General features: G+C 38.7%; 1 protein-coding gene across 2 annotated transcripts; it reads left to right on the top strand.

Annotated features, from left to right (window-relative positions):
- Positions 1–816: 816 nt before the first annotated feature.
- LOC133385940 (T-cell receptor-associated transmembrane adapter 1) lies at positions 817–26,540 on the top strand. Of its 2 annotated transcripts, XM_061629536.1 has the most exons (7): positions 817–1,062; positions 5,656–5,730; positions 16,787–16,900; positions 19,511–19,550; positions 20,007–20,077; positions 22,499–22,557; positions 25,427–26,540. In XM_061629536.1, exons 3-7 carry the CDS (start codon positions 16,789–16,791, stop codon positions 25,688–25,690), a joined length of 546 nt encoding a protein of 181 aa, XP_061485520.1. In that variant the 5' UTR covers positions 817–1,062; positions 5,656–5,730; positions 16,787–16,788; the 3' UTR covers positions 25,691–26,540. The 2 variants fall into 2 exon arrangements, with proteins under 2 accessions (XP_061485520.1, XP_061485519.1); XM_061629535.1 differs by lacking the exon at positions 5,656–5,730.
- Positions 26,541–27,361: the final 821 nt, after the last annotated feature.

Here is a 27,361-nt window from a genome sequence, read left to right as displayed (position 1 = left end):
GTTGGCAAATCCTGCAGGAGGCTGGTGTTTCTTCTATTCCAGTGTGAAACGTAAGAACATAGGAAGCTGCTGTACACTGAGTCAGACCCCAGTGGGCCATCTAGCTCAGTATTGTATTTAATGACTAGCAACGGTTCTCTGGCATTTCCAGGGTTCTCTTCCAGCCCTACCTAGAGGAGATGAGGGAGATTGAACCTGGGACCTTTTGCATGCAAAGCATATGCTCTATCAATGAACCATGGGTCTTCCTGGAGAACACAACTTTGCTTCCCCCTGGCTGTCATTCACTCCTTGGAAAACAGAACAAAACAAAAAGTTGCACATTGTTGTGAATGAAACCTTTCTCTTTACACTTCTAAGAAGAGATGTAGAGATGTGCAGTGTAGAGATTCATTACATGCCCTCACCCGATTTCCTGCAATATATAAAACTGTTTCCATCCACCGTCTACTCATTCAGCATAATTACAGGGTGGTAATGGTGGTCTGCCAGTAAATGATAAAATGTAAGTTGCCAAGACCTGTGAGACTCCTCTTACTGTTTTTCTGCTTCAGGGCTCATCAGGATCCACAATTTGTATTCCATCCTATGTGACTGAAAATGGGTTTAAAAATTAGAAGAGGTTCTACTATATGAGTGTTATTGTTGTCTTATGTCATAATACCAGAAAAATGTGAAGTCCCATAATGCAATGCATGCTATATCTGAATAGTTAAAGGCTTCACTCAAGAACACTTGGATTGGTGATGGAGGGCTTTCACTGTCATACTTCAAAAACATCAGTTGGGCGTATTTCATCTTTTCTTTCAGAAACAACATAATGAAGAGAGTGGAATCTTAGCTCAGGTCCCGTGGTTGCAACAAAAGAACCCTCATTGCCTACTGCATTTCCTGTTTGCAACTACAAAGATTTAAACTTGCAGTTTAAGTGCCCAGATCAACTCAAAATTGGGCCAAGAAAACCCAGCCCTCACAGTCTGTGAGATTGTCTCAACTCTGAAACCTGTTTTGTTTCCTATCTGAGTGAAAGTGCTCTATCTCTGAACAGCAAGAAATTGAAAGGTACGTACCTTTCCTCCTTACTGGCAATTTATGGGCATGCTTATTTAGGCTAATTGCCTTCCAAAAGGTTACAAATTTTACAGCAGGTCACCCAAAGCCTCAACAGTTGTATTAATGATTCTGATGACTAGTCATTATTGGCAATTTCATCAACCATAGGCGATCTCTAGTTAGGTAGAGGAAAACTTCTATTGTTATTTGTTAGGTAGAATTAATATTTGTGCTTTATAACTGCTGCCTTATTCAAGGGACAGCTGCCCTTTATCCTGTACCTTTTACCCTCTGAAGCCATGCAGTTTGAATATTAAAAACCCAATTAACTGTGTTATGATTGACTGCCATTTAAAGACCTCTTTCAAAAGATTAAAACCTATCTTGAAAGGTCATGAAGGTGATTACTTTGTGTTGATTTAAGATTAATCAGTAACTTGCAGGATGATCCTATGTATGTTTACTGAGAAGTAAGTCCCACAGAGTTCTGAAGCGGGTACAGGATTGCTGCCTTAATGGATTTGCTTTTGGTAAGGGTCAGTGCTACAAGACCTTATTTATGTTACTGAGTAACTGGGAAAAATATTTTCTTTGTTTCTAGGGAATGGTAAAATGATATCTCTACAATAATAAGCGGCTTCTCCTTTCATTTGCCTCATATGGAATGAGTAGAGAATAAACTATGATCTCTTCATTCAAAGGACTGAGGTTCCTGGAGGCTGGGATCTCCTACCCCTTTCTTAAGCAGGCCTTTAAAAGATTCTTAATCCCAAAGTAGTGTCTGCACACTGCCTGTTTCTCACACAATACGTTGGACATAGCAATGTATTTAGCTTGGATTGTCCACGCTTATTGAATTTTCTTAGGAGCTGATACTTCCGCAGCCCCAGGGGACTTGTAGTAACTTGTTAAACTGGATAGTAGATAGTTATCCAGGATGAACACAGTACTCTTGAATGCTCTAAATAGCCATTTCTCCTTTTGTGCTTCGCCTCCATTTTGTTTCATTCAGCAAGCTGCCATACAGTGTGTGGTGTGGAACCATCTGTAATCCTACTTTCCTTGTAAATGGTCAGCATCAGCAGCCAGTCTCCACTTATCCTCTTCTTCATTTTCAGGAGTGTCTCAGTGCAAAATCAGCATTACAGCAGAGCTTGGAAAAGTTACTTTTTTGAACTACAACTCCCATCAGCCCCAGCTAGCATGGCCACTGGATTGGGCTGATGGGAGTTGTAGTTCAAAAAAGTAACTTTTCCAAGCTCTGCAGCAGACCACCCAAACAGCATTCATGTGTCTTCACCTGAATGCTTTGGCAAAATGGTGTATTTGCATATACATTGAGGTTTAAGGGTGAGGGTGAGAGGACTGTAGGGAGAATCATATCATAGAATTGTACAGTTGGAAGGGCCTTTAAGCCCATCGAGTCCAACCCTCTGCTCAATGTAGGTATCCAAATTAAAGCATACCTGACAGGCGGCTGTCCAGCTGTCTCTTGAATGCCTCCAGTATCGGAGAGCCCACCACCTCCCTACGTAATCAGTTCCATTGTTGTATCGCTCTAACAGTTAGGAAGTTTATCCTGATGTTCAGTCGAAATGTGGCTTCCTGTAGCTTGAGGCCATTGTTCCTTGTCCCGCACTCTGGGAGGATCGAGAAGAGAACCTGGCCCTCCTCTGTGTGACAAACTTTCAAGTAATTGAAAAGTGCTATCATATCTTCCCTCAGTTTTCTCTTCTCAAGGCTACATATGTCCAGTTCTTTCAGTCACTCCTCATAGGGCTTTGTTTCTAGTCCCTGATCATCCTAGTTGCCCTCCTCTGAACCTGTTGCAGTTTGTCTGTATCCTTCTTAAAAGGTGGTGTCCTGAACTGAATGCAGTACTCAAGATGAGGCCTAACCAGTGCTGAATAGAGAGGAATCAATACTTCATGTAATTTGGAAGCTATCCTTCTGTTAATGTAGCCTAAAATAGCATTTGCCTTTTTTGCAGCCATGTCAAACTGTTGGTTCATATTCAGTTTGTGATCAACAACAATCCCAAGATCCTTCTGCATGTCGTATTGCTGAGCCAAGTATCCCCCATCTTATAACTGTGCATTCTGTGAGAAAGTCTCACACAGGCCCACAAATAGGAGGTATAGGATCAGTGACTCCTACACAATTATTTATTAAAACAAAAGAACAGTTCTGTTCTTGTCATCTTCATTTGCTGCGCATGTCCAACATTATATTTCCCAGATCACATTTTGAAAATGGGTACAATGAAGGGAACAGAAAATTACTGCAGACTTACATTAAATGCTGGGATAATTAAAAGAGTCCCAACAACTTTGGCATTACACGCAGCCTTATTAAATGTTCACCATGAGCCATTTTCTATCTGCTTGCCACTCTGCATTGTCACATACAGATATATAATTTCAGAAGCAGTTCTTGGATATCAAGATCCAAGTTAGCCAGTTGGCATTGAGAGCAGCTTAGATTTATGGTAAATTGGCAATCTAGTGCTTGTATAAATTGGGTTGTTATCACATTGTCCAGCATATACTGTGAAAGAAGCAAAGCTGTTCCAAAGTCTGCTTTCCTGTATCATTTTTAAAGGCCAGGAGCTTAAGTGGCATTTTGTCTAGCACATGTACTCCTACCACACTGGCTCAAGTGATATGCATCTGACTCTTGCCCAGAGCTTGGAAGTAACTAGTTACAAATAACGAATTACTTGTAATTCATTACTTTTTTGAGTAACGAGTGGGTAATTCCTTTACATTTTGATTGTAATAGAACTAGGAGTAATTTTATTTATTTATTTTTATCTTATTTATTTATTTAATTACATTTCTAGACCGCCCTATAGCAGAAAGCTCTCAGGGCGGTGTACAACAATTTGTAATTTGTAATTTTACTACTTTTGTGGAGTAATTGTAACGTTTCCAGAATTACTTTTGGGCATTACTTGGCATTACATTATTTTTCTGCCTGTTGTAGCAACTGTAATGCACTGTGCTAGACACTGAATGGTTTTTAATTGTATTTTCTTGCTTCTTTAATTTCTTATATATTGCATTGTATTACAATTTGAATGCCATAGAATTCAAATTGTAATAGAATAAAATACAATAGAAGAAATAAAAGAAGCAAGAAAAAAACAAAAACCAATATGAATATTTAATGCAATGGATGTGCTTTGCTCTGTCTCCAACCACAAATCCACTGACATACCACCAACTACCTGAATGAACTTTGTGAATCAGTGCAGGTCCACGGACCACAGTTTGGGAACCCCCAATCTATGGCAATTTTGTTGTTGATGGTTATTTACATTAAGTCCCAACCAGAATTTGAGAGGGTGGGGTAGGTGTATCTGAAGCTTAAGGAGTAAATTATAAATAAGAAGTACCATAAAGAACTACCACTTAGTGGTACTGAGTGGCATACTTTGCATGCAGAAAGTATTATTATTTATTATTTATTTATTAAATTTATACCCCGCGTTATGGCCAAAAGGCCCTCAAGGCAGCTTACAAAAACACGAATATAACAATACATACATCAATAAAATAATGCAATTCTCAAAATTAAATAACAAATAACATTATTAAAAGGGAAAAAAAACATTTAAATGTGTCACGATGACAGAACCGCATTCAGCCAGGTTTTTTATACTAGATATGCTCTGCTCTGGAGGTAAGACAGTCTCAATTTGAAAAGACACAAATTAGCTCTTCTTCAGCTTTTTCAGGACCTGATCTTCGTGACTCCCAAAAACGTCGTCCTCCATTTTGTAAGTTAGAGACAAGAGACCTTTCGTTTTCCTCTTCATGCTTCTCTGTTCCTGTTTGTTGATTCAGTACTCCAGCTTCCAGTACAGCAGACAGTCCTGAGCTACATGGACCAATGAATGGTCTGACTCGCTATAAAGCAGCTTCCTATGCTGCCAAACTACTCTTGAAATTAAAACCAAAAAAGATAGAACTAGTCTTGTTGAAGAGCTACTGCATTGCAACCTTTCCTGCAGGGATGGTGGTAACACTGATTCCATTCATTTGGAATAACAGCTTGCTCCAAAAACTGTCCCACTGATTTTATCAAGTCAGCTTACTCTTCAGCTCATGAAAAGCTCTTCCTTCATTTTAGCATAAAATTGGCCATCCAGTTGTAAATTATACAGGAGATATATCCTATACCTAGGATATCATTTGAAGATATGCAGCTTTTGATTCCTTTAAACTACTTTGGACACATAATGAGAAGACAGGATTCACTAGAAAAGACAGTAATGCTGGGAAAAACAGAAGGGAGTAGAAAAAGAGGAAGACCAAGCAAGAGATGGATTGATTCCATAAAGGAAGCTACAGACCTGGACTTACAAGATCTGAACAGGGTGGTTCATGACAGATGCTATTGGAGGTCACTGATTCATAGGGTCGCCATAAGTTGTAATCAACTTGAAGGCACCTAACAACAAATAATTCCAATCTGAAAGGAAATTGATTTGTGTATATATAATAAATATATTGTATTTAATTCAAAAAGGTGCAAGTGAAACCTCACTTGTGTTTGTTTGTTTATTTTATTAAATTTATATCCCACTTTTCCTCCCAGAAGGAGCCCAGGGTGGCAAACAAGCTATTGTGTTCTGAGGCATTCCTGCTTACAGCTCTTCACTTCATCCTTTCTGTAAGTCTTGTCCTGAGGGTCAGGGGATCCTCTAGAACTATGTGGGAACGTGTCACTGGGGCTTATGGGTAAGAGGGGCAATTGGAAATTGGACGATCCGCTTGATATAAAATATCAGGGAGGTGTAGAACAATATATGCAAGTGCAATAGAACATAAAACACCATAGAAACAAAATCATTAAAATGGCTGGGTAATCAAAAAAGTTTATTACGGCTGTTTGCATTAAAAGTTCTTTAACAGACGCCTGAAGGGATACCTGGTTGATCTCTGGTTGAAGAATACTCCACAGCATGGGATTGGCGATCCTAAATGCCTAACTTCTAGTTGAAGCTAGCCTCTATAATATCGGGAAGAAGTAGCAGCACTCCTCCAGATGATCTTAGTGATCAAGCTGGGATATAAGGATTAAGGCAGCCCTAAAGGTATTCTGGATGCAAGTTGTTCAGGGCTTTGTATATTAACATAAGAGCTACTCTTGGTCTACAAGACTAATAGCGTTTTGCAAGATATAGTAGATGTCTTGTTAATTATAGCTTCTATAACACACTGGCTTAAATATCCTTTCTGGTCCATTCAAGCCCTACTGCTTGTGATATCCACACAAAACTGTGGGGTTTGTGTTTTGCATTTTACTTCCCTTTGATCTCACCGCTTCCTTTCTCTCTCTCTATACCCAGGTGTATATCTATCTGCCAGTTTAGGATAACCCTTCATACATCTGATTAAGTGGACTGTCTTCCATATAAGCTTATGTTATTATACATTTGTTAATCTTAAAGGTGCCACAACTCTTTGCTGTTCTTGTTGCAACAGGTTACCATTGCTGCCCCTCTGGAAACTGATACCAAACAAGAACAGTTGGAGATACTTTATCTTCACCAATATTAGAAAGTTTATAGATAACTGGCCATGCTTCCCCATCCCCTCTTAAATATGAACATTACAGAAAATTGCTGTGCATATGGATGGTATATCAGTCTCCTGCTAATAAGTAAAATAAACATCAATTATAGTTCAAACTGTTTGAAATGTCAGTTTGCAAAGGATTTATTTATTTAGTATTTCACATTTATAACCCACATTTCTTCCCCAAGGGGAGCCTAGCAGTGGCAGCAGGTGGCTCCATGTCAGCGAGGTAGTGGAATCCGCTCCAGGTTCTCGTCCGCACTTTGAAAAGCTTCTTGAAAGTTTGGATTAAAACCCAGAGCCAGTTCCATGGTCCCACTGACATTAAGTCACCAGTCACCACTGGATCCCAGGGTGGCTCACAGCAATAAAGTTACATAAAATAAGTTCAAAAGGTCCTTATCATGTATTATAGGTAATAGTTAAAAGCAGCACAGTGAGCCTATAAGCCTAAAAAGTATAGCCAATGCTTGGGGAGGGGGGGACTCAACAACTACACAAAAGGCTAAGTGGGAGTTCCTGTTATTAAATGGATAAAGCTTGTGTTGTTTGTTTAGCTACTTGATCCCTGCAGCAAAACCGTAGACAATTTATGTTATATATGGTGGAGTTCATGGAGAGAAAATAAAAATGAAATGGAAACAAGGTAAATCTTTAGATGGAAAATATACAGATTGGTCTGCTTGTATTTCATCTTACCAATAATATGCCAATTAAAGATAGGGTCCCTCCTTTTTCTTGTGCATCATGATTTATGCTCATGATGCTATCGGGGCTATCATACGTGACCCCTCCCCCTTTCAATACTGTTTGTGCTTACAAATGTTTTAGGGTGGTCACTCACACTGCTTCTTTTCCAGTCAGTGCATATCCTGTAATGTCCTGCTGAAATCCCGTAACGTTTTATACAACAATTGTTGTGGATTGTTTATTATTGTTCTGCTTTTGTGGTGTTATCTGGACAGCAGTAATGTGGCAGCATTGGGAAAGCATTGCAGAACAAACTGAAGTAAAATAAATCCGCTACTACTGCACTATTATTGTATCAAGAATATGTTGTAGAATAAAATAGCTGTTTGGAGGGGCTTATAGAGAACTAATAACTTACACAATCATGACAGCAATAATAGTTTATGCCAAATTTCGAAGGCAACCAAACATTAAATACTGGCTAGGCAAAATGTGGGACTATGTAAAACTGACCATAAAGAAAAACCCTTTACAATTACTATCCTGTCAGTTCCCAACTGGAAATGGGTGGATAACACTGGGTGAAATTAAAACAAGTACTTCGTTGAAAGAATCCTTAGATAGAATTTAAACATCAGAACTCCATATCCTCTGGCTGCTAAGAGTCTGTAGCTGAAAACACAGAAGTTCAAGAGAAGCTTGTTCTGAAAGTGGCTGCAGAGAAGTCTCCTAGTCACATGCAGTTTGTTCCTTTCATTTTGTTTCTGCATTTGTTTTACAAAATGGGGTCCAGAGCGGCAGAAAATGAAAGTGGAAGATTAAGATCTGCACACGGGAGGAGTTTTTTCCCCCAGCTTGTCCCATTTTTCTGCTTCACACCAACCCTCCCTTTTCCACTGTCTTTTGCCTGTAGCTCCATGGCACAACACATGCTTTACATGCCGGAGGTTGCAGGTTTGAGCCCTGGCATCTCCAGATAGGACTGGAAAAGACTGAAGAGCACTGCCAGCCAGTGTAAACAGTACTGAGATACATGGCCCAATGGTCTGACTTGGGGTAAGATACCTTCCTGTGTCCTGCAAGGGGAAAGATAAGAGTGCCATATGTAATTTTGCCTTTAAGACAGTTACATTATATTTGTAGTGAAGACTTGCTTGGGAAAGAACATCATGTCATCTGAAAAGATTGTCAGAGGGCTCTCTGTTTTTCACCATTCAATGGATAGCAAGCATTCAATACTAGTCCTACTCAGAGCAGAGCCATTGAAGTTATTAGATATGACTAAGATTCATTAATTTCAATGGGTCTGCTCTGAGTAGGACTTAGTTGAATGCAACCCTATAATTGTAATGTACCAACAGTGAAGGTGGAATCAAGTGCATAATTTAGTAACTTTCTTTCCCGTCCATTTTTTCCTCAAAACAAAACAAAACAAAACAAAACAAAAGCAGCAAGTTCCTAGCCTTTAACACCCTGAAAATAAACATGAAAGGGTGTGGTCAGGGCCTGTAAAAACCTCAGAAGCCAGGGTGGGTGTAAAAGAGGCTGAAGGTGCCTCCGAACAGGATATCCAGTGATAAAGGGACAAAGTTTAAGTGCATTTATTGTACACCCCAGGAGGAAAAATACGAAGACTTGGGGGAGCGGACAGCTGGGCAGCACCTCGGGGAGGGCAGGTGTTCATTTTCAGTCCTCCCTTGCCTCAGTCTTTTTAAAAAAATTGTAGTGGAAATTTAGAGAGGATTTTTTTAAAAAAAATCCTCTTATGTACTATTGTTTTAAATGATGAGTGATATCCGTTTGAAGTCAAAGTTTTAGACTTCTATTTAGAATACAATTTTACCTGCCCTTTGCAAAGTCAACATTCTTTCTAACAACCTTGTAAGGGTCAAACTGGAGGAAAATTCAAGCATATTTTTCAGTTGTGCACTTGCAACTGGCCATGCCTCTTTCTTTCCCCAAAGCAGCTGTATGTTGTGTGTGCTGTGTGTGTGGTCATTCTGGATTAAGATCATTGTGTAGTTGGAAGGGGATTAACCTTTCACCCCAAACCATTTTCCTGCTGACCACACAACACACTGTTCCCATTTTAAAATTGGGGCACATACCAGTTTTGGAGGGGGAGATTTCCAGAGATCACCTGCCCTGCTGCTTTTTGAAAAAAGTCATGGCCAGCTTCAATCACACAGTTCAGAAAAATATACTGTAGATGTTTTGCTGTTGCTGTTGTTGGCTATTGATGACTGCTATATTACCTGTTGTTCAAATGGCACAATTTGGGTTTTGTGTAGCTAATCTTGTCCACAGTTTGAACGTCACTTACTATGTCTGATCATACACTGTTGAAGAATTCAGTGTTAAACTCAACAGCCAGTCCATCCTTAATGCAGTGGTCTGTGTGACTGAAGACAGGTCACTTCTACTTTACCTGTTTGTTGAGCATTTTTCCTGATATATTTGCACAAAGTTTGCAGGAAGGTTATATGACTTTGGGTGTTTGAGTATTCATTCTAATTTGTTTGCTGGGAGGTCACATGATGGTGCATAGAGTAATTGTTATGCCACACTTTTTCCAGTGTATTTCCCCCTCAATTTTCTTAATGCAGTAAGTCTATTTTTATTTATGTTTTATTTTGGAAGCAGATTTGTTGTGGAAGAGCACCAAATTGACTTTCATTCTGCAATATGAATTTGTCACCTGCAGAACAGTAACAACCTGGAAGCGGTCAGATGCTAGCTGCCCCCCCCAATAGTTGAAAGCAATTTGATAGTGGGATTGTTGCTTGTTATATACCTATCTCACTACTATCTCTCTAATTGGGTATTTCATTAGTTTTTAATGTTTTTTGGCGTTTCTGGTTAATGCTTGTAGTAAAGGGAAGGGGGGTCTGTGATGTTCCTGATTGTAAATATGGTAAGTGCTGGTTTAATATAAGACATATGGTAAGTGGAGTGAGTGAGGAGGGGGAGTATATGGGCTGTAGAATGCTGGATGATTGGCTGAGCGTTGGAATGGCTGGAAGTATAAATGAGAGGATGACAGTTGAATCGGGGTGGTGTTTTGGTAGTGTGTTGGTGTGTTGTAGAGGTTGGTGTGGAGAGTATAAGGTGGCTGTTGAGAGAGTGAAATAGGAATTCTGAGGCAATTATTAAGAAGTAAAGTACATAACAAAACATATATGAAACCATAAGCTTGTCAACAAAGTCTTAAGTAATCTTGTTATTTCTAATGCTTAATAAATATTTCTTGGTTTACTAAAAGCCTGATTCTTCAGCTGGGATACACAATCCAGGGGGGATGGCAGAGTAACCAAGGCTGAACAGTAATTGTATCGAATGGTGGCAGCGGCGGAGGAAAAGATATTGTATCCAGTACCACAGAGAAACCCAGAGCTGTAAGCTTCAGAGGCAAGAGGCTGCAGGGGGGGTTGGGAATTACCTTTACCCATAGGCACAAGGTATCGAGATAGCCAGGCAGAGACTAAGACACAGTCTATAGGCTATAAGGGATATAGAGTGTTGGGTAGTGTGTCCTAGCAGGGGGATCTTTTGAGATCGGTGCTAGTGCGGTGAAAGGTAAAAATAAACCTGATGTTCCTGACTGGGGGTGACCAGAGGTGGGCTGCACATCATAAGGTGGGCCTGACATTGGTAAGACATCACTAATGGTCACAGGCGGGGAAGGACGTCACAGGGTCCCCCTGTGCTTTTTTTTTTGGTAAAAAATTCGGTGCTGGTACTGATATCTTGATAAAAGTGCAGTGGGTTCCAGGACAACATGGCTGCTATGGGCAGCAAAAAAAAAAAAGAGGTGCTGCTACTCTGTACCAGTCAGTATTGTAACAACAAGAGCCCTCCCTATAGTAAAGGATCAAAACTGTTTAAGGCTGCAATTCTATGCCCACATAACCTGGGAGTAAGCTCCACTGAACTCAAATGGAACGTATTTCTGAGAAGACATCTCTGTCATCTTTTTGGCGCCTACTGAAGACCTTCCTCTTTCAACAAGCCTTTTAAGTTGAGACCGTATCCCAGTCGGCGTCTGTGTTGGAATTGCTTTTTAATATGTTTTTAAACCTTTTAAAAAAACAAAAAACCTAATATGTTTTTAACCTTTTTTAAAAGATGTTTTGAAAGCTTTTTTAAAAAAAGTTTTAAAAGATGTTTTGTTTTAATGTATTTTAAAGTCTGCTTTTATAATGTTTTAAAGTGTTTTTAGTGCTTTTGTTTGCCGCCCTGGGCTCCTGCTGGGAGGAAGGACGGGATATAAACCAAATAATCAATAATGAATGAATGAATTGTTTTATTACGGCCACAGACCAGATATAAATAATAAATAAACAAGACATATACAGGATTGTGCTGTTAATCCAAATAACATACTTCCTTTCATTTACTACAGTGTTAATGATTTCTATCTCCAGAGACACTGGAGAAGTGGAAGAACAGATTCGAAGCCAATAATGAATAGAATATGTCCATCCTAAGCTGCTTAATGAATTGAGTTCAGCTTCCAAACTGACGGCAACATTAGCAACACATTTGGGTGTATCCAATGTAGCTCTAAGAAAAAGGAACTGAGTTTCTTCTAGAATAAATTTAAGCCCAGGGAACAAGATTGATTCTCCATATGAAATCTGACTGACAACTTTTGCTATATACACTTGTAAGGCTGCTGAAACAAATTTGCCTCTTTTGTACAGAAAAACCTGAGGACTGCTTTAACTGTGTGCTCAGCATTTGCCTTTGCTAATTTAGCCTCCACGGGCCACTTGGAAGAGTAAAAATACCAAATACCAAGACACTTGCAAGAGCTGACTTGTACTAACCTGTGTCCATCCATGGTAGGGATGCCAAGTCAGAAGCATCCCAAACCCTGAAATTAAAATGGTGGGCCCTAGTGATGTTACAGGGACGGGCTCTGGTGAAGTCATGGGGCAGACTCTGGTGATGTCATGGGGTAGGCCCCAAGTCCACCTAAAGGGATGGGATCATTCCTTCTCCCCTGCCTAGGGAGCCTGGGTAGGGACATATAATTTAGCCTACTAGCTTCTGGCAAGAAGGGTTTAAGTGCCCTCAGGCCAGACCAGTCACCAGAAAGCCATTGTAGGAAGAAGGGAGCCTAGTGTTGTGGAGATGTTAGATGGAAGCACTCAGGAGTAAAGATGGATGCCTCTGAAGGTTGCTATTCTAAACACACTAAGGGACTAAGTCCCATAGAACTCAACATGACTTACTTCTGAGCAGATATGGTTAGGATTGTGCTATGGTAAGGCTTGATTAGGGATCCTCTGCAAAGATATCCATACCAAAGCAGGGTTGGCAACCCCCTGCCTGGAATGCCTTGTCCTGCCTTTTAATGTGGCTGCTCCAAACTTCTTTACAGACTTGACCCTTCACTGCAGAGACAGGTTTGAGAAATGAGTAGGAGTGAAGAAAATTCTCTACCCTTTTCTGCCTACCCTGTGGGCTGCTATAAACTCACTTTGACAGCCAACCCAATTCCAGTGAATAACAATTGACAGACAGAAAACACACATGGTTTGGCATACCATCACAGGCAGTAGCTTTGAAACAACAGCAACCAAAGCCACACTTCCCAGTATGTGAATTCCTTTTTACCACTATTGGGCAAGAAACAAACCATCATGCAAACAAGGTGCATCATTAATGGGCTTATGGGGGCTGAGCTGGGCACATGGAACCATTGTTGTAGCTTCTATGGATGTAAGGGAGAGGGGTTAAAGGTAAATGAAATGCAAATATAAAAAGAAAAAGAAAAGACAATGATGATTTCCTAAGTGCAATACCATACCAACCACAACACAATTCCTATGAGTAAGCAAGAAAGCATCCTACAAGAAGTCAGGGTTCCTAACTAAAAAACAAAACTAAAACAACCTGGCAGCCAGTTAGCCAAGGTTACAGAAATCCCCATGCAGCACAACCTGACCCAGGGGCTGCAATTACTGCAGAATGGTGTGGCACAATTGCTGACATGAGTGAGACCCTGTCAGCACATAATACTTCTGCTCTGAAATCTTCACTGGTTATTGATTTGCTACAAGGCCAAGTACTTTTCATTTTATGCATATCACATAGTACTTGTTCTGCTCTTAGCATGGCAGTACCTACACTTTGGAACTCCCTGCCTATTGACATTAGGTATGTGCCTTCATTGTACTCTTTTTGACACCTGCTAAAAAGCATTTTTTGTTTAGGCAAGCCTACCCAGGCATGTAGAAGCTATTATGCTTTTTATCTGTTTTTAGCTCATTGTTCATTTTATTATTTTGAATATTTTTAAATACCTGTTTTTAGCTGTTTTTGCCAATAATTTTATTGTTTTAATTCCTTCCATAAACCTTTTTGAGGGTTTTTTTTACAATAAAGCTGTATATAAATATTGTAAGTAAAATACATAAATAAATTTCAGAGCCACTGTGGCCCTTTGGTCTCTTTCCTCTTTTAGGAAAAAAAGAATCTGCCTTACACCAACTCAGACCATTTGGTACCATCTAGCTCAGTACTGATGACATGGACTAGCATTGGCACTCCAGGATTCCGGGCAATAGTCTTTTCCAGAGATTGAATTTTGGACCTTTTCATGCAAAGCATGTGCCCTACCACTGAGCTACAGCCCTTCCCATTTCAAAAATTATATTTTAAAATTGTTCTTTTCAATTCACTAATGAATGCACAGCATACCTAGGGCAGATCCACAGCATGCATTTGAAGCACATGAATCATGGGAACTGTAGTTTGTTAAGGGTGGTGGGAACTATAACTGTGAGGGGAGAACTATACTCCCCAGGATTCTTTGGGAGAAGTCATGTGCTTTAAATGCGAGTTGGATGTGCTTTAAATGTATTGTGTGGATCTTCATTACTTTATAAATTTTGTCTGCATATAAATCATTTCAATTAATTTTTAAAATGGAAATGAGCTACAAAGTTTTCTTGGTGAACATGGGCTACTCACCATCTCTCAGCCTAATCTGCCCCTCAGAGTGAAACAACAGAGAGGGACCTTGACCGTTCCAAGGAAAAACGACACACTTAAAATATAGAGGAAATAATAATGTACAACCATAGTGTGAAATCAGATACATATTGAGACATTGTATGAATAAATATTTATATAAGCATGAATGCCAAAGATGTTTATTATTTACACAACCTGTAAAGATATTTATAGTGCAATCCTATGATTGTTTACTCAGAAGCAAGTCCCAATGTATTAAATGGGGCTTACTCAAACGGGGAAGGGTGCACAAAACTACAACCTCAAGTAATAAGAAACTTCACTCACCCATCCCAAAATTTAGAATCATGCCACTTTAAGCTGTTTTGCAACTGTTTATACTTGTTCTCCTGGTTATTGGATTTTAAAGGGATTTATTTCTTGTTGTGAGCTGCCTTGGTTTCCAATATACTGTACACACATGCAGGAGATGTAAAAATACATACACCCCATATGATAGTTTATTGTCAAAACCAGTTGGTTATTGCGGAACTTAAAAAAAAATACAATCAGTATTAGTTTGCTACATAATAAAAGCAGTGATACCTATGTAAGCCCTGTCTAATTGCTTTAAAAAATAGGATTGGATGGGGAGAGACAGATTTACAACACAAAGACAATTCTTTGCTATGTTCACTCGAAAGTCTCATTAATTTACAGCTGCCTTCATTTCCAACCTCACCTCAAGGGTTGTTGGAAATATTCCATATATACATACAAACTGGAGATGTAAAAATACATATTATTTTATTTTATTTTATTTTAATGTTTTGGTGATTCTATTGTTTACAATTTTATTATGTATGTGCTTGATTTTATTTTTGTAAGCCACCCAGAGTGCCCTATTATAGGGTAGAAAGGCGGGATAGAAATATTTTAAATAAATAAATAAATAAATAAATAAACCCCATATAATAGTTTATTGTCAAAACCAGTTGGTCACTGCAGAATATCTTTTTTAGAAAAATCAGTATTAGTTTCCTACTGCATAAAAGCAGTGACACCTAAGCAAGCCCTGCCTCATTGCTTTAAAAAAAATGGAGTGGAGGGGGAGAGAAAGGTTTTCAACACAATCCTTTGCTATGTTCACTCAAAAGTGAATTCAATGGGGTTTACTTCCAGGTATGTGGGATTAGCATTGCAGCTTTACTCCCAGAAAAGTGAGTATAAGATTTAAGCTTCATATTGGCTAGGTTTTCGAAAGAGGCTGAGTAAGACAAACTGCTGTCTTCAACAGCCCAGGAATATTTAAACTTATTTGACTCCTTATAATTAGAAAATATAATACATTATAATGGCATCATAAGCTGCAGCATGTACACTTTTAAAAATTTCTTTTCAAAAATTATTTTAAAGATAAAATGTATATGCTATTTTTGCAGTAATTAAAAAAACTGCATGTAGACTTTTCTTATAATCATAACTGAAGCTGTTCACTGTGCATGCCTACCAAGATCCTGCTGTGATCTTTGGTTCTAGATTTCCTGCTATATTATTGTAGAAAAGCAATTTTGTGGCTGCTGAAATTTATACACCCACTCAACTTCTGATGTGCAGACAGGCAGGAAAAGGAAACTGTTTTCAGGATTTGCAATGGCTTCTAGCTATTGCCTGTAGGTCAGCAAATCTTTCATCAGTCACAACCCTGAATTCACCTATTAGCTAAAAACCTGAAAGGGCAGGGATTAGAGCAGCTGACTTCTAACAGAAGTTGTGGGGGAGCTGACATTTTGGTGTATTTCTCTTAAACTGGACCACCTAGAAACTTAATTTTTTAAAATAATGAAAGCTAAGAGTCTGGAGATTGGGGTGACTTACCCGGAGACTCAGAGAGGACTTCCAAAAACTGGGGTCTCCAGGGCAAAAACAGGAGACCTGGCAACCCTGCTGTATGGACCAAGAGTATTTAACCCTCTTTTTGGAAAACACAATGACCTTTGTTTTTGCATAGTTTAGATATTCTTGCCTACCATAGTCTGCTAATCCCGTGAGTGCTCGTCTAAGACCTAACTGGGTTTGTGAAATTAAAACTGCATTGTCTGCATATAATCGCTTTAGAAATTCTGATAGATGTAGAACATTCATTTATGACCCAGTACAGCAAAGGAGACCCATATCTCCTTCGAAATTGCCCATTCCTAATACAGTGCTTATCCAAACCTATTGAATTTGATGGATGTGTCTATTAAAGGGGATCATAATGCACTTCTTCAACCCAAGCTACTAGTTATGAACAAAATGCTTGACTAAAACAGGATCAGCCTGTGAGCATAATTTGAACACACGATTAAGGTCACAAGGCCTATGAAGTTCAAACGAACAAACAAATCTAGTGGGACATAAGCATGCTTGAACTGTATACCAGATTGCAACCGTTGGGATTAATAAAATGTTTTTTTGGTGTTAATGTTTTTGTGGAAATATTTTTATTACAGAAATGGGGGATTCGTGTATCTATTACTGGATACCTCTTGCTTTTGTAACCACAATTATGCTTATTTCATTGATGAAAAATATTTCATACTACTTAAAAGAAAAGAAAAGAAAAGGTAAGAGACAACAGATGTACAGCACGGTATGTGGAATTGCTAGAATCCTATAAAGTGATTCTATACCTTCAGTTATCTGATGCAATAATGGGGATGGGACTGCCTTCAAGTCAATCCTGACTTATGGCTACCCTATGAATAGGGTTTTCATGGTAAGCGGTATTCAGAGGGGGGTTACCATTGCCTCCCTCTGAGGCTAGTCCTCCCCAGCTGGCTAGGGCCTGCTTAGCTTGCCACAGCTGCACAAGCCAGCCCCTTCATTGTCCGCAACTGCCAGCTGGGGGGCAATTGGGCTCCTTGGGACTATGCAGCTTGTTCACGGCTGCATAGGTGGCAGGGCACGTAACTCCTGAGCCACTCACTGTGGGGTGATCTTTAGCTGGCCCTTGACACCCAGGAGACACGAGCAGGGATTTGAACTCACAGACTCTGGACTCCCAGCCAGGCTCTTCTCCCCACTGTGCTATAGGAGAAAGCACCACTGTCACAAAACAATAAAATCACAAATTCTTCAGCATTTATATTTAATATTAGGGAAGTAGACTAGATATGAACAAAGGTAAATGTTATTTTTATCTTAGTTATATGTTATTTGTGTTTCTATTTATAAATTAGTTTGTAATTCATATACAAAACTATTATATATCTGAATTGCCATTGTAATATAAGAGGTGGAATGATAGCTCAGTGCTAGAGCACATGCCTTGCATGTACAAGGTCACAGGTTTAAACTTCCAGTTAAAGGAACTCCACATATTGTGTGTGTAGATGAGACCTTGCTGTTACCAAACAGAATAGACTCTGTAGACAATACTGGGCTACATGGACTAATATTCTTACTCTGTGTAAGCCTGTTCTATATGTTCACCTAAGCAGAAATTAGTAAGTTATGAGACCTAAGTTTTGAAAAACATAGTCTACAATGGAGCAAGAAGGAACAGTTAAAATTTTCAAGCCTTGGAATTAACTTGAATAACATCACAGAGAGCTGTGCTATTGCCATTGAAAATATGAAAAGCTGAATTATGCAGGTGAGATGATGCCAGTAATGCAGTGGCTTGACAGACTGGAACACTAGGGTACTTTGTAAATTACAGTAACTGCAGACAGCGCTATTTCACTTTTGTATGCAATAGAATAAGAAGAGAGATGCTCAAGAGTCTAGCTGGTCCCCAGTGGGAGAGTTCAACCAAGGAAAGTTGAGATTTTTTTCTGAGTTATGGCCATGCCCTCAAGACCACTTTGTACATGTTAGATATTCCCTGTTATGCTTTTACTATACCCTTTGTTCACTTACTTGGGGGGTTTACAAGAGGTAAAAAGAAAAGTGACCCTTCTAGTTCACTCTTTCAGTACAAAGTCTTGCTTAGACTCAAGAAAATATATGCAAATGTGGAGGAAAATATCTCAATCCAGTGCCTTTTTTTTTTAATGGCATGGCAACCATTTTGTGCTGGCACCCACAGCACTTTGATCAAGATATTAATATTGGCATGTCATTTTTTTTTAAAAAAAGTACTGTCTAAACCTGTGGGCAGTTATGCATGAACAAGCATCTGAATGTGAGAACGTAAGAAGAGGTATGTTGGATGAGACTAAAGGCCGTCTAGTGAGGCCTCCTAATTCCCATAGTGGCCAACCAGATTGAGGTATCAGATTGAGGAAGCCCACAAGCAAGACATGAAGGCAAAAACCCTCTCCTGCTGCTGTCCAGCAACTGGTTCTTGTATCAAAATGCTTCTGAACCAGGAATTTGCATAGAGCTGCATGACTAGTAAGAATTTGCATAGCGGTTGGTTTTCTTTTTTTTATTATGAAAGTAGGAAAAAAACACAAGAAACAAATCTTTAATGAATATTTATTTATTTATTATTTGATTTATATCCCGCCCTTCCTTCCAGCAGGAGGCAAACAAAAGCACTAAAAACACTTTTAAAGGATCATAAAAACAGACCTTAAAATATATTAAAACAACTTTAAAAACATTTTTTAAAAAAAGCTTTAAAAACATCTTAAATAAAAAGGGTTAAAACATATTGTTTAGGGGGAAAAGGTTTTTTTTTTTTAAAAAAAAGGATTTTTAAAAAAGTGCACAAAAGATGCACAAAAGATTAAGTGACAGTTTATCAGTAGACCGAATAATTAATTTTACAACCTAAGTTAACAAGCCATTACCATAACGACATTTTCAATTGCATACTTTTCCTAAGGAATCTGTTATTTTTAAAAGATCACATGCAAATGCCTCTTCCAACATGACGAAAAAAGCACAGTAGAGCAAAAGAAGAAATTCTCCATCAAAGGCCTTTTGATGCACCAAGAGGGGAAATCTGAATAGCACTCTCTTCTACCAGTAAGCATGGGGCACCATCCACTGGGACATTTCCTGAACGGGCTTCAGTGAATTAATGGAAGCTCTGTAAGGGTATACATATTCTACACAAACAGAGTGAGCTATTGTTTTAGGCTGCTCAATCTACTTGCTCATGGGAAAGCAGTAAGGCAGGAAAAATTTGAACAATGCAACAACTTTTCAGAGAATGAATTATATGAAGGTGTAAAATGCCAGTTCATTTTCAGTTTTCCTAATTTTCTCAAAATATTTTTCAGGAAAAATATATGGAGACTATGAACCGCAATATAGTCCAAGGTATGGCAAATGTTCTGTTTCCTATCTTTTGCTTTATTGTTTAAGGGTAATTGGGTGAAGAGTAATTGGACTGGTATGGAAGGTTATCTTAATTAAATATAAATATTAAATTAAAGACATTTTTGTGCTGCTTTTCACATCAGTCACGAGACGGTGAATATAACATTGATATTAAAATGGCAATATATAAAATACAACTGAAACCTTGACCAGGGTTAAAAATCTGTAATAAACTTCCTGAAAATTAAGTGCTTGAAAAAGCCTGGGAGCATTGGTGTGTTTTTAATAAGTGCCACAAGGCCATTAATGTTGGCACTTGTCTAATCTCAAGGGGGAAGTGGTTCCATAAAGAGGGCACCACCATCAAACCCACCCACCCCAGTGACTCAGCACAACCAGGCCCTCCTGCATCATGGGATACAATATAGCTATAGATTGAAAAAAACTCTTTTACAGCCCTGGTGAGTTCTATACTGAAGAATGTCCTGTTTATGACAACCTGAATCATCTTCATCGAGAGATGCTAAGTAAGTTGCATTTAAGATTGTCTATCTACTGCATTAATGTGACTATTTCAAGCCATTACTCATGAGAGTAAGAAGAGTGTTGAAAAGGAACAGAAAGTATAGATCTAGGTCTGTTCAGGAGCACAGATGAAGATAACACAACACAGCTGTGTTGAATGTCCACGAACACAGTTGTATGCAATACATACAAATAAATTTAGATTTGAGAATTTAAATATTGATAATGGGACACATTTGTATCTTAATATTTTTCAAATCCAGGGAATATTCTAGATATATATTTAAAATTTATGCCATGTTTAAAACTGCCATATTCCATATTAATTAGAAACTATAACTCAGTGGACTTCCGGGAAGGGTGACTTCGCTTGTGCCTGCTTTTGAGACGGGCTCCCGCCTCAAAAGAAGCTTATTCAGATATAAATCAGTCAGAACATTTTTTTTTTGACTGATGAAATTTCTCCCGGGCAGGGAGAAACGTAGAGATCAACCTCAAAAGCCTGTTTTTGTTGGGAGGACTGGATTTCATTAATTTATGAGAAAAGGTCCAGCCAGCAATGCCGGACGGACTTCCGAACAAGCTCTATCTGTTTAATGCGATACGTTTATCTTTTCTTCAAAGAGAAAACAGACTAACAGGCAAGCACCCTTCTTTCTATTATTTTTTTTACTTGGTTTAAATTGTTGCAGCAAAAAGAGATTTGTCAATTTAATCAGCTTTAAAGAGCTTCTGGGTGAGTTATAACTCTTCTCTGTTATTCACGAAATTAACAGCTTATCTCTGTTTCTATTGCAAAAAGCTGTCCTGGAAGTGCATTCTAAAGATATACACAGAAGAGGGATTTCTATTCTGAGGAATATTATATTGTCTGGGATTATTCTCTTTTTGGTCTATTTTATTTTGACGAATCTGCTTCTTCACGACGCCGCTAACTGTTTTGATGCTGGGAACTAAATTTGTTTTGTATTCTTGAACATAGAGAGATAAGGCAGGCTGCTCTGTTTATACTGTGATGTCATCAAGCCTGGAATATTAACCCAATTGTTGCTGAAATAAGAAGTGGTTCTTCTTTATTTTTGTTTTGCTTTGTTTTCGTGGTTTTAAAAATGGCAATCAAGAAAGTGGCTGAGAATCTGGAAGTAATTATGTTTCAGAAAATAATGGATGAGATTGAGATAACGAAACAAACCCTGCGACAGGGTAGTAAGGAGCTGAAAATTGAACTGAGCAAAATGACGCAGGAGCTTAAAGAAATAGGGGATCCTGTGAGAGAGGAGAATGAGATCAGAGATGAGAAAAGAAAAAATAAAGGGAAGATACAAGCCCTGGAGATTGGAACAAATGTGGAATTGGAAAAAGATCTGGAGTTTATGGATATTAGAAATAAAATCTACTGTTTGGAATTTAACGTTATCTCTGAAGAAATTAATGAAGATATTAGAGATAAAGTTATCAATGGCTTGGATAATCTTTTGGACTGGAATGACGTGATGGAGCTTGATATAGAGAAAATCTATGGAACTAACAGCAGCCATGTGACAATGGAAAAACTTTCAAGAGATGAACCAGTGCATTTTGTAAAAAAGAAGAACAGAGATATGACTTTACAACAATATTTCAGCAACTTATTCAGAATTGATGGCAAGAAAATATTTGGGATAGAGGAAATTCCTATCAGACTCTTATTATATGACTATGGCTATGACAGCAAGATTATTACGGAATACTGATAATGGAAGATTGGACACTGAAATTACTGGACTTAACAGGACTATTGAAGATGGAAGATGGAATTAATAGGGATAATGGAATAATGGCTATTGAAATTATTGGACCTAACAGATTTTGAGGAGATGGATTAATCGATATGTTTATTTGGACTATGGTTATGACAATAAGATTATTATTATTATTAACGAGATGGATTAATCGACATGTTTATTTGGAGAAAAATTGATAGATATATTTCTTAAAGAATTGAAACCTCTCTTTGACTTTTTGTGGAAAGAATAAAGTAATGTTTATGAGATTTGATGATTAATTAAGATAACTACTGGAGGAAAGTGATTTTATAATATAATTTAAGAGACAGGATTGTTATATATTGTAGACCTATAACTGATTTGATCTGCGACAAATGGGAAGTCAACATTTTATTTTTTTGTTTAATCATTTTTGTTTTGTTTTGTTTTTTGTCTTTGAATGTTTTATGATTTTGTTTTGTATGTTTTATGAAAATTTGAATAAAAATTATTGTAAAAAAAAAAAAAAGAAACTATAACTCAGTGCAGGACATCTTATTTATTTATTTATTATTTGATTTATATCTCGCCCTTCCTCCCAGCAGGAGCCCAGGGTGACATTTAAATCATTAGTCGCATCATCCAATAACTGAATTTTCTATTTCATATAATCTCTAGATGAAAGCTGCTATGAACAAATGAATGCCCATCCTCACACATCTGCCAATGAAGTACAGGTATTACTGAGGACTTGCTTTCTATACAGGGATGACATTTTGCATCAGAGTTGCTTGTGTGCTTGTAAATGCTAGCATCCGATAATATTCTTCCTTTCTCCAGATGATATTGTCAACTTGTGTCCAAAGAAAGTGCCCCTAGACTAGCCAAAGGGTTTTCCCAACCTATACAAAAGATTTCTATAATAAAAACTGAAGCATAAGTTCCACCCAAACCTGAGAATTCCTTATGTTTACATAAAGCTCTTTTGAAGACCTTTTTATGGCTCACCACAACGTCTGCTCACAGAAGTCTGTTTCTCAACAGCGGAACAGAGGAATCCAATAAAATGGGTCCACTGGCGGAACTTTGCACGAGATTATAAATTCTACTAGCGCAAGTTTGGTGCTAAGAGCAGTATTTAATAAAATAATTGTTCAAGCGCAAGGATTACCTCTAACACAATGGGGTTCCCCCCTTTTTCCCCCTGTGTGCACCCTGTGCCATCCTGTAATCTGCTCTGGAGGGTTCGGGGAACCTCTAGAAAAGATTTAGGGGGGGTTCACAGGGGAGAACATTCTGACAACAGAATGCTTGCTTTAGTGCTGTGCTGCCTACATTGGATACATCCTTATGCTTCAAACTTGTGCTTCAGCCTGTCTTCTTTGTTTACCACATTTCTCATGCTAGCACATAATCCTAATACTTTATGGTGCTGCACTTCAAGGAGTCTTTTGCTAGCACTTATGCAAGCGTTCATTGAACATACATTTTCTCCTTCCACTCACATTTTTCGGTTTACTGTTAATGCTTCAATGATTAACCAACAGTTTTTAAGCACCTTTACTGTGCTTGGTGCTATACAAAGTTGAACTGAATGAAGATGGCTGCAATCCAATACATGTCTACTCAGAAGTAAGCTTCATTGGGTTCAATGGAACTTACTCTCAGGTAAGGGTGTATTGGATTGCAGCCTAAGTTAGGTTGTCTTACGGTATAGACCAAGATCTGGAAAATTATATTCTTCTTCCAATATTGACAACTGCACTTTTTAAAGTGAAAAATGAGGTGAAGTTCCCCCAAATACATTTCTGAAATGTGCATTAAATTTTTGAAAAGATACTTTGGGAATATATAAAGGAATGCCATGAAACATATACATTATCTGTGGCAAGATATTCATCTCAAGTGTATTAACCTTACCCCCAAAATGCCAATCTTTCCAAATCAAGATCTTTGTCATCAGTTTACATTCAATTTAGTCATTTGAGAAATACCTCTAGGAACCAAAATACCTAAATATGTCATAACTCCTGGTCACAAACGAAATTGTCAATTAGCATATAAACTAATAGCTTAAGAGTGTCAACTGGCACAAAACAAAGTAAGAGAGGTTCCTGCACCGAGGACCACACAATCTAAAATTTGATACAAGAGGAGGCAACCATGGGAAGAAGATGCAACTTCACTTGCATATATCGAGGCTTAGTTTCAGTAGGGGAGCAGTTATTAGGGTATTTCGATCATCAGTATGCTGATGGCATCCAGCTCTGTTTCTCAGTTACATCTGAGTCAAGTGTAGGCATACAAGTTCTGAACCAGTGCCTGGATGCACTGATGGGCTGCATGAGGGCCAAGATGCTGAAGCTAAATCCTGAGAAGACAGAAGTCATGTGGTGGGGCATTCCTTGATCTGGGAACTGCAAAACTGGTCTGTTCTGGATGGGGCTGTGCACCCCCGAAAAGACCAGGTCCATAGTCTTGGGGGGGGGAGAGGCTCTTTGACCCACCTTTGTCACTTGAAGTCCAAGCGGCTGCAGTGGCTAGGAGTGCCTTTTACCTGCTGGCGTTACTGCTCCTTTTCTGGACACGGCTGAGGCAAGCCGGTGGCAAAATCGGTCATGCAGTTGCACTGGTGGGCATGCTGTTGTTGTCCTGTCATGAAACCACACAGCTCTGATCTCACCATTACCCTGCCCCAGACCTATCCAGGTAAGGAGCATCAACACCAGCAAAACAAGATCCAAGCAGAGCATCAGACAGGCAATTAAAGACATGAGATTGAATGGGCAAGGGAGGAGAGATTTCTGAGATGGAGAGGAAGAGCTGGGTGTTATCAGCAGATAAATGGTACTAAAAGCTACATATAGAGATAGGATCTCCTAGGCACAGCAAGCAGAGGGAGGAAAACCGATGTTGGACGAGTTTCCTAGGAACCCAATGGAAAGGGTTGCTGCCCTGGGCTCCTGTTGGGAGGAAGGGCAGGATATAAATCAAATAAATAAAATCAAATAAACAATAAAGGGAGAACAGAGAAAGAGCTTCCTACTGTGGAAATGTTGCATTAGCGATTATACAGGTAGGAGGTGAATCAACCACCCAAGGACAGTGCCAACAAGACCAAAGTCAGAGATACAAATCTGTGGCCCTCCAGATGTTGTTGGACTGCACCTCCCAAGATCCCTGACCATTAGATAAGCTGGCTGGGGCTGATGAAGTCCAAAAAATCTGTAAGGCCACAGGCTCCCTATCCCTGACTTAGGTCATGAAAAGAGTCAATCAAGAGATCAACAGCATCTTATTAATAAAAATGACAGGATGCAAGTATATCAATAATTCCAATAGCCTAAGAAATGTGTGTCCAAGTTGTTGCCAAACCAGCATACTTATATTAGTCTAACCGTATGTATAGTCTCTCTCTCTCTCTCTCTCTGTTATATGAAAAATACAGCAGTAATTGGATTTGGTTATGCCCACAATTCAATTTGCTGAGTCATAGAACTGAGTTCTGTTTGTAGTCATCAGTAGTCATATATGAAGAATCTCATAGGTTAAAAGAAATGCCTACAACCCCTTAACTCCTATCTATTAATTTGTGTGTGTGTGCAGCAGACAGCCGAGAGACAGATGTGCTATGCTTCCTTGGATCACAGCATCAAAAGAAAACACAAAAACCTCCGAAAAAAGAAATATCCTACATTAGAAGTGGATGAAGACCACCTTACCAAAAGCAGCTCCATGGCCTCTGATACCTGCATTTATCTCAACAGTGAACAGCTGAGTGCTGAAAATAAATTGTCTGAAGATGCAACTCATGAGGATCCCCACAGAGTTTTTGGTTTAATTCACACTACAAATGATGCCAGATTTTAGTAGGAACCTGGCCTAGCTGAGTAAATGTAGCTGATAAAATATATAACCCTATGGCTGGAAAATAGCTAAACAACTGGGGTTAATACTTGGTAGGTTAAAAGCTGAATCGGAAGGAGCAGACCTTCAGGATGTATGGTCAGTAATAGCTCTACATCAACCTGACCTTTGCATAGCAGGGTCTATTGCTAAATAGATTGTCAACTGAGAGAGAGAGGGTTTTCAGCAGGTTCACTTAACTCCAGAGGCAACTACAAGTGTTGTTTTCCCCCCCTTTGGCACTCATTCTAATTGTAGCTGGATTTGGTATGTTGCTTCTAACGGACAGATCTTAATTCAGTGGTTTATGGAGTCCCAGCCCATGTTTGGGACACATCCCTGAAAGTGCTAGAGATGGAAGCAATTGTAAATTTAAGTGTACCATGCCATCTACATGAGTCCCGCAATAAAGTTAATGCTACAAACCCTTGTCAGGTTTCATTCCTGAAACCCCAGATCAAATATTCCCTGCTGATGTGGTGCCTAAATGGTGTGGTTGAAAGGGCACAAGACTTTCCTCTTCCGAAGGTAGTTGTATGAGTAGAGCCGTATATAAGAACAGTAATGCTAGATCACACAAAGTGCTTCAGGGGAGACTCTACTGAACTGGGTCTCTGTCTGGGTTCTTATGCAGATGAGCCTGGTTCATATAGGAAATTACCTGTGCAGTGGAAAAAGAGAATCTTGTGTTGCTCTCCTCATGCTGTTTTAGGGCTGCCCCCTCCCCATAAATGTGTATGTGCAAACCAGGGCACAGACTATCAGACTATGCAAGGGAGCCCTAATGCAAACAGGTCCTTAGACATGGTTATGTGCTATAAGCAGCATGAAGAGTGTTGGACCAGCAAAAGCGTTGCTAACTTTCAACATAAACCTTGCTCATTCGTTCTGCATTTAGGATTTGCCACATTGTACATTTGGTAACATCATGCAGTATTTAAGGTTAATTAGAGAATAATGTAATGGCTTTGGTTCAACTAATTAGCACTTGTACAGCTAGCAGATTTAATGTCCACATATGTTTAATTTCCTGCTGGTAAGTCTTGCTAGAGCCCATCCCCATAATGTGCAATGTCTTGTGCATCTGAATTCAATTGTCTGTAAATAAAGTGGTAAATGAGATGTAAAAATAAATCTTCAAGGAAGAATCTGACATTCTTCTTAGTATTTAAATGATTATTACTGCTGTTTTACACAGCTGCTTTACAATCTATTCCTTATTATTCCCTAGAGATATTTACTTAGCCTGGCCCAAGGCTCTACCTTGTTATACACTTAAAATAGATTTTAAAGTCCAGTACTGTAGCAGAAGAGTTTGACTTAAATAAATTTTATCCCACTGAAATCAGTGAGTGACATTTAAGTGTGGGCTGTTTAAAAAAGTCTGGTTGGTTGATTTAAGATTATGGGTAATTGTAGCCTTGATGGTCCTATACATCTTCTGCTAACCTTTATATGCCAAGACCTTTGGGTTAGTTTAATGGTAAATATTTAGAAGGCATTTGCTCTAATTTTGCACAAAAAGTAGCTCATGTCAAAACGTTTATTGAAAGTAACCCTCACCTAATGATCTAATCAAGTAAATTAAGTATTTACATTGTTATCGATTTGTGCTCAATCTATTTGTTGTTGTTA

This window comes from Rhineura floridana, chromosome 5 (assembly GCF_030035675.1).
Source record: "Rhineura floridana isolate rRhiFlo1 chromosome 5, rRhiFlo1.hap2, whole genome shotgun sequence".
In the NCBI taxonomy this organism is placed as follows: Eukaryota; Metazoa; Chordata; class Lepidosauria; order Squamata; family Rhineuridae; genus Rhineura; species Rhineura floridana.
The sequence above is the reverse complement of the archived record's forward strand: the minus strand, read 5'-3'. Positions and strand labels throughout refer to the sequence as shown.

Excerpts from the sequence above, each read along its gene's own strand:
- LOC133385940 (XM_061629535.1), top strand. The coding sequence starts at position 16,789 with ATGGGGGATTCGTGTATCTATTACTGGATACCTCTTGCTTTTGTAACC. Across the intron at positions 20,078-22,498 it reads TCTTCATCGAGAGATGCTAA|ATGAAAGCTGCTATGAACAA; the intron begins GTAAGTTGCATT and ends TATAATCTCTAG. Across the intron at positions 22,558-25,426 it reads CATCTGCCAATGAAGTACAG|CAGACAGCCGAGAGACAGAT; the intron begins GTATTACTGAGG and ends GTGTGTGTGCAG.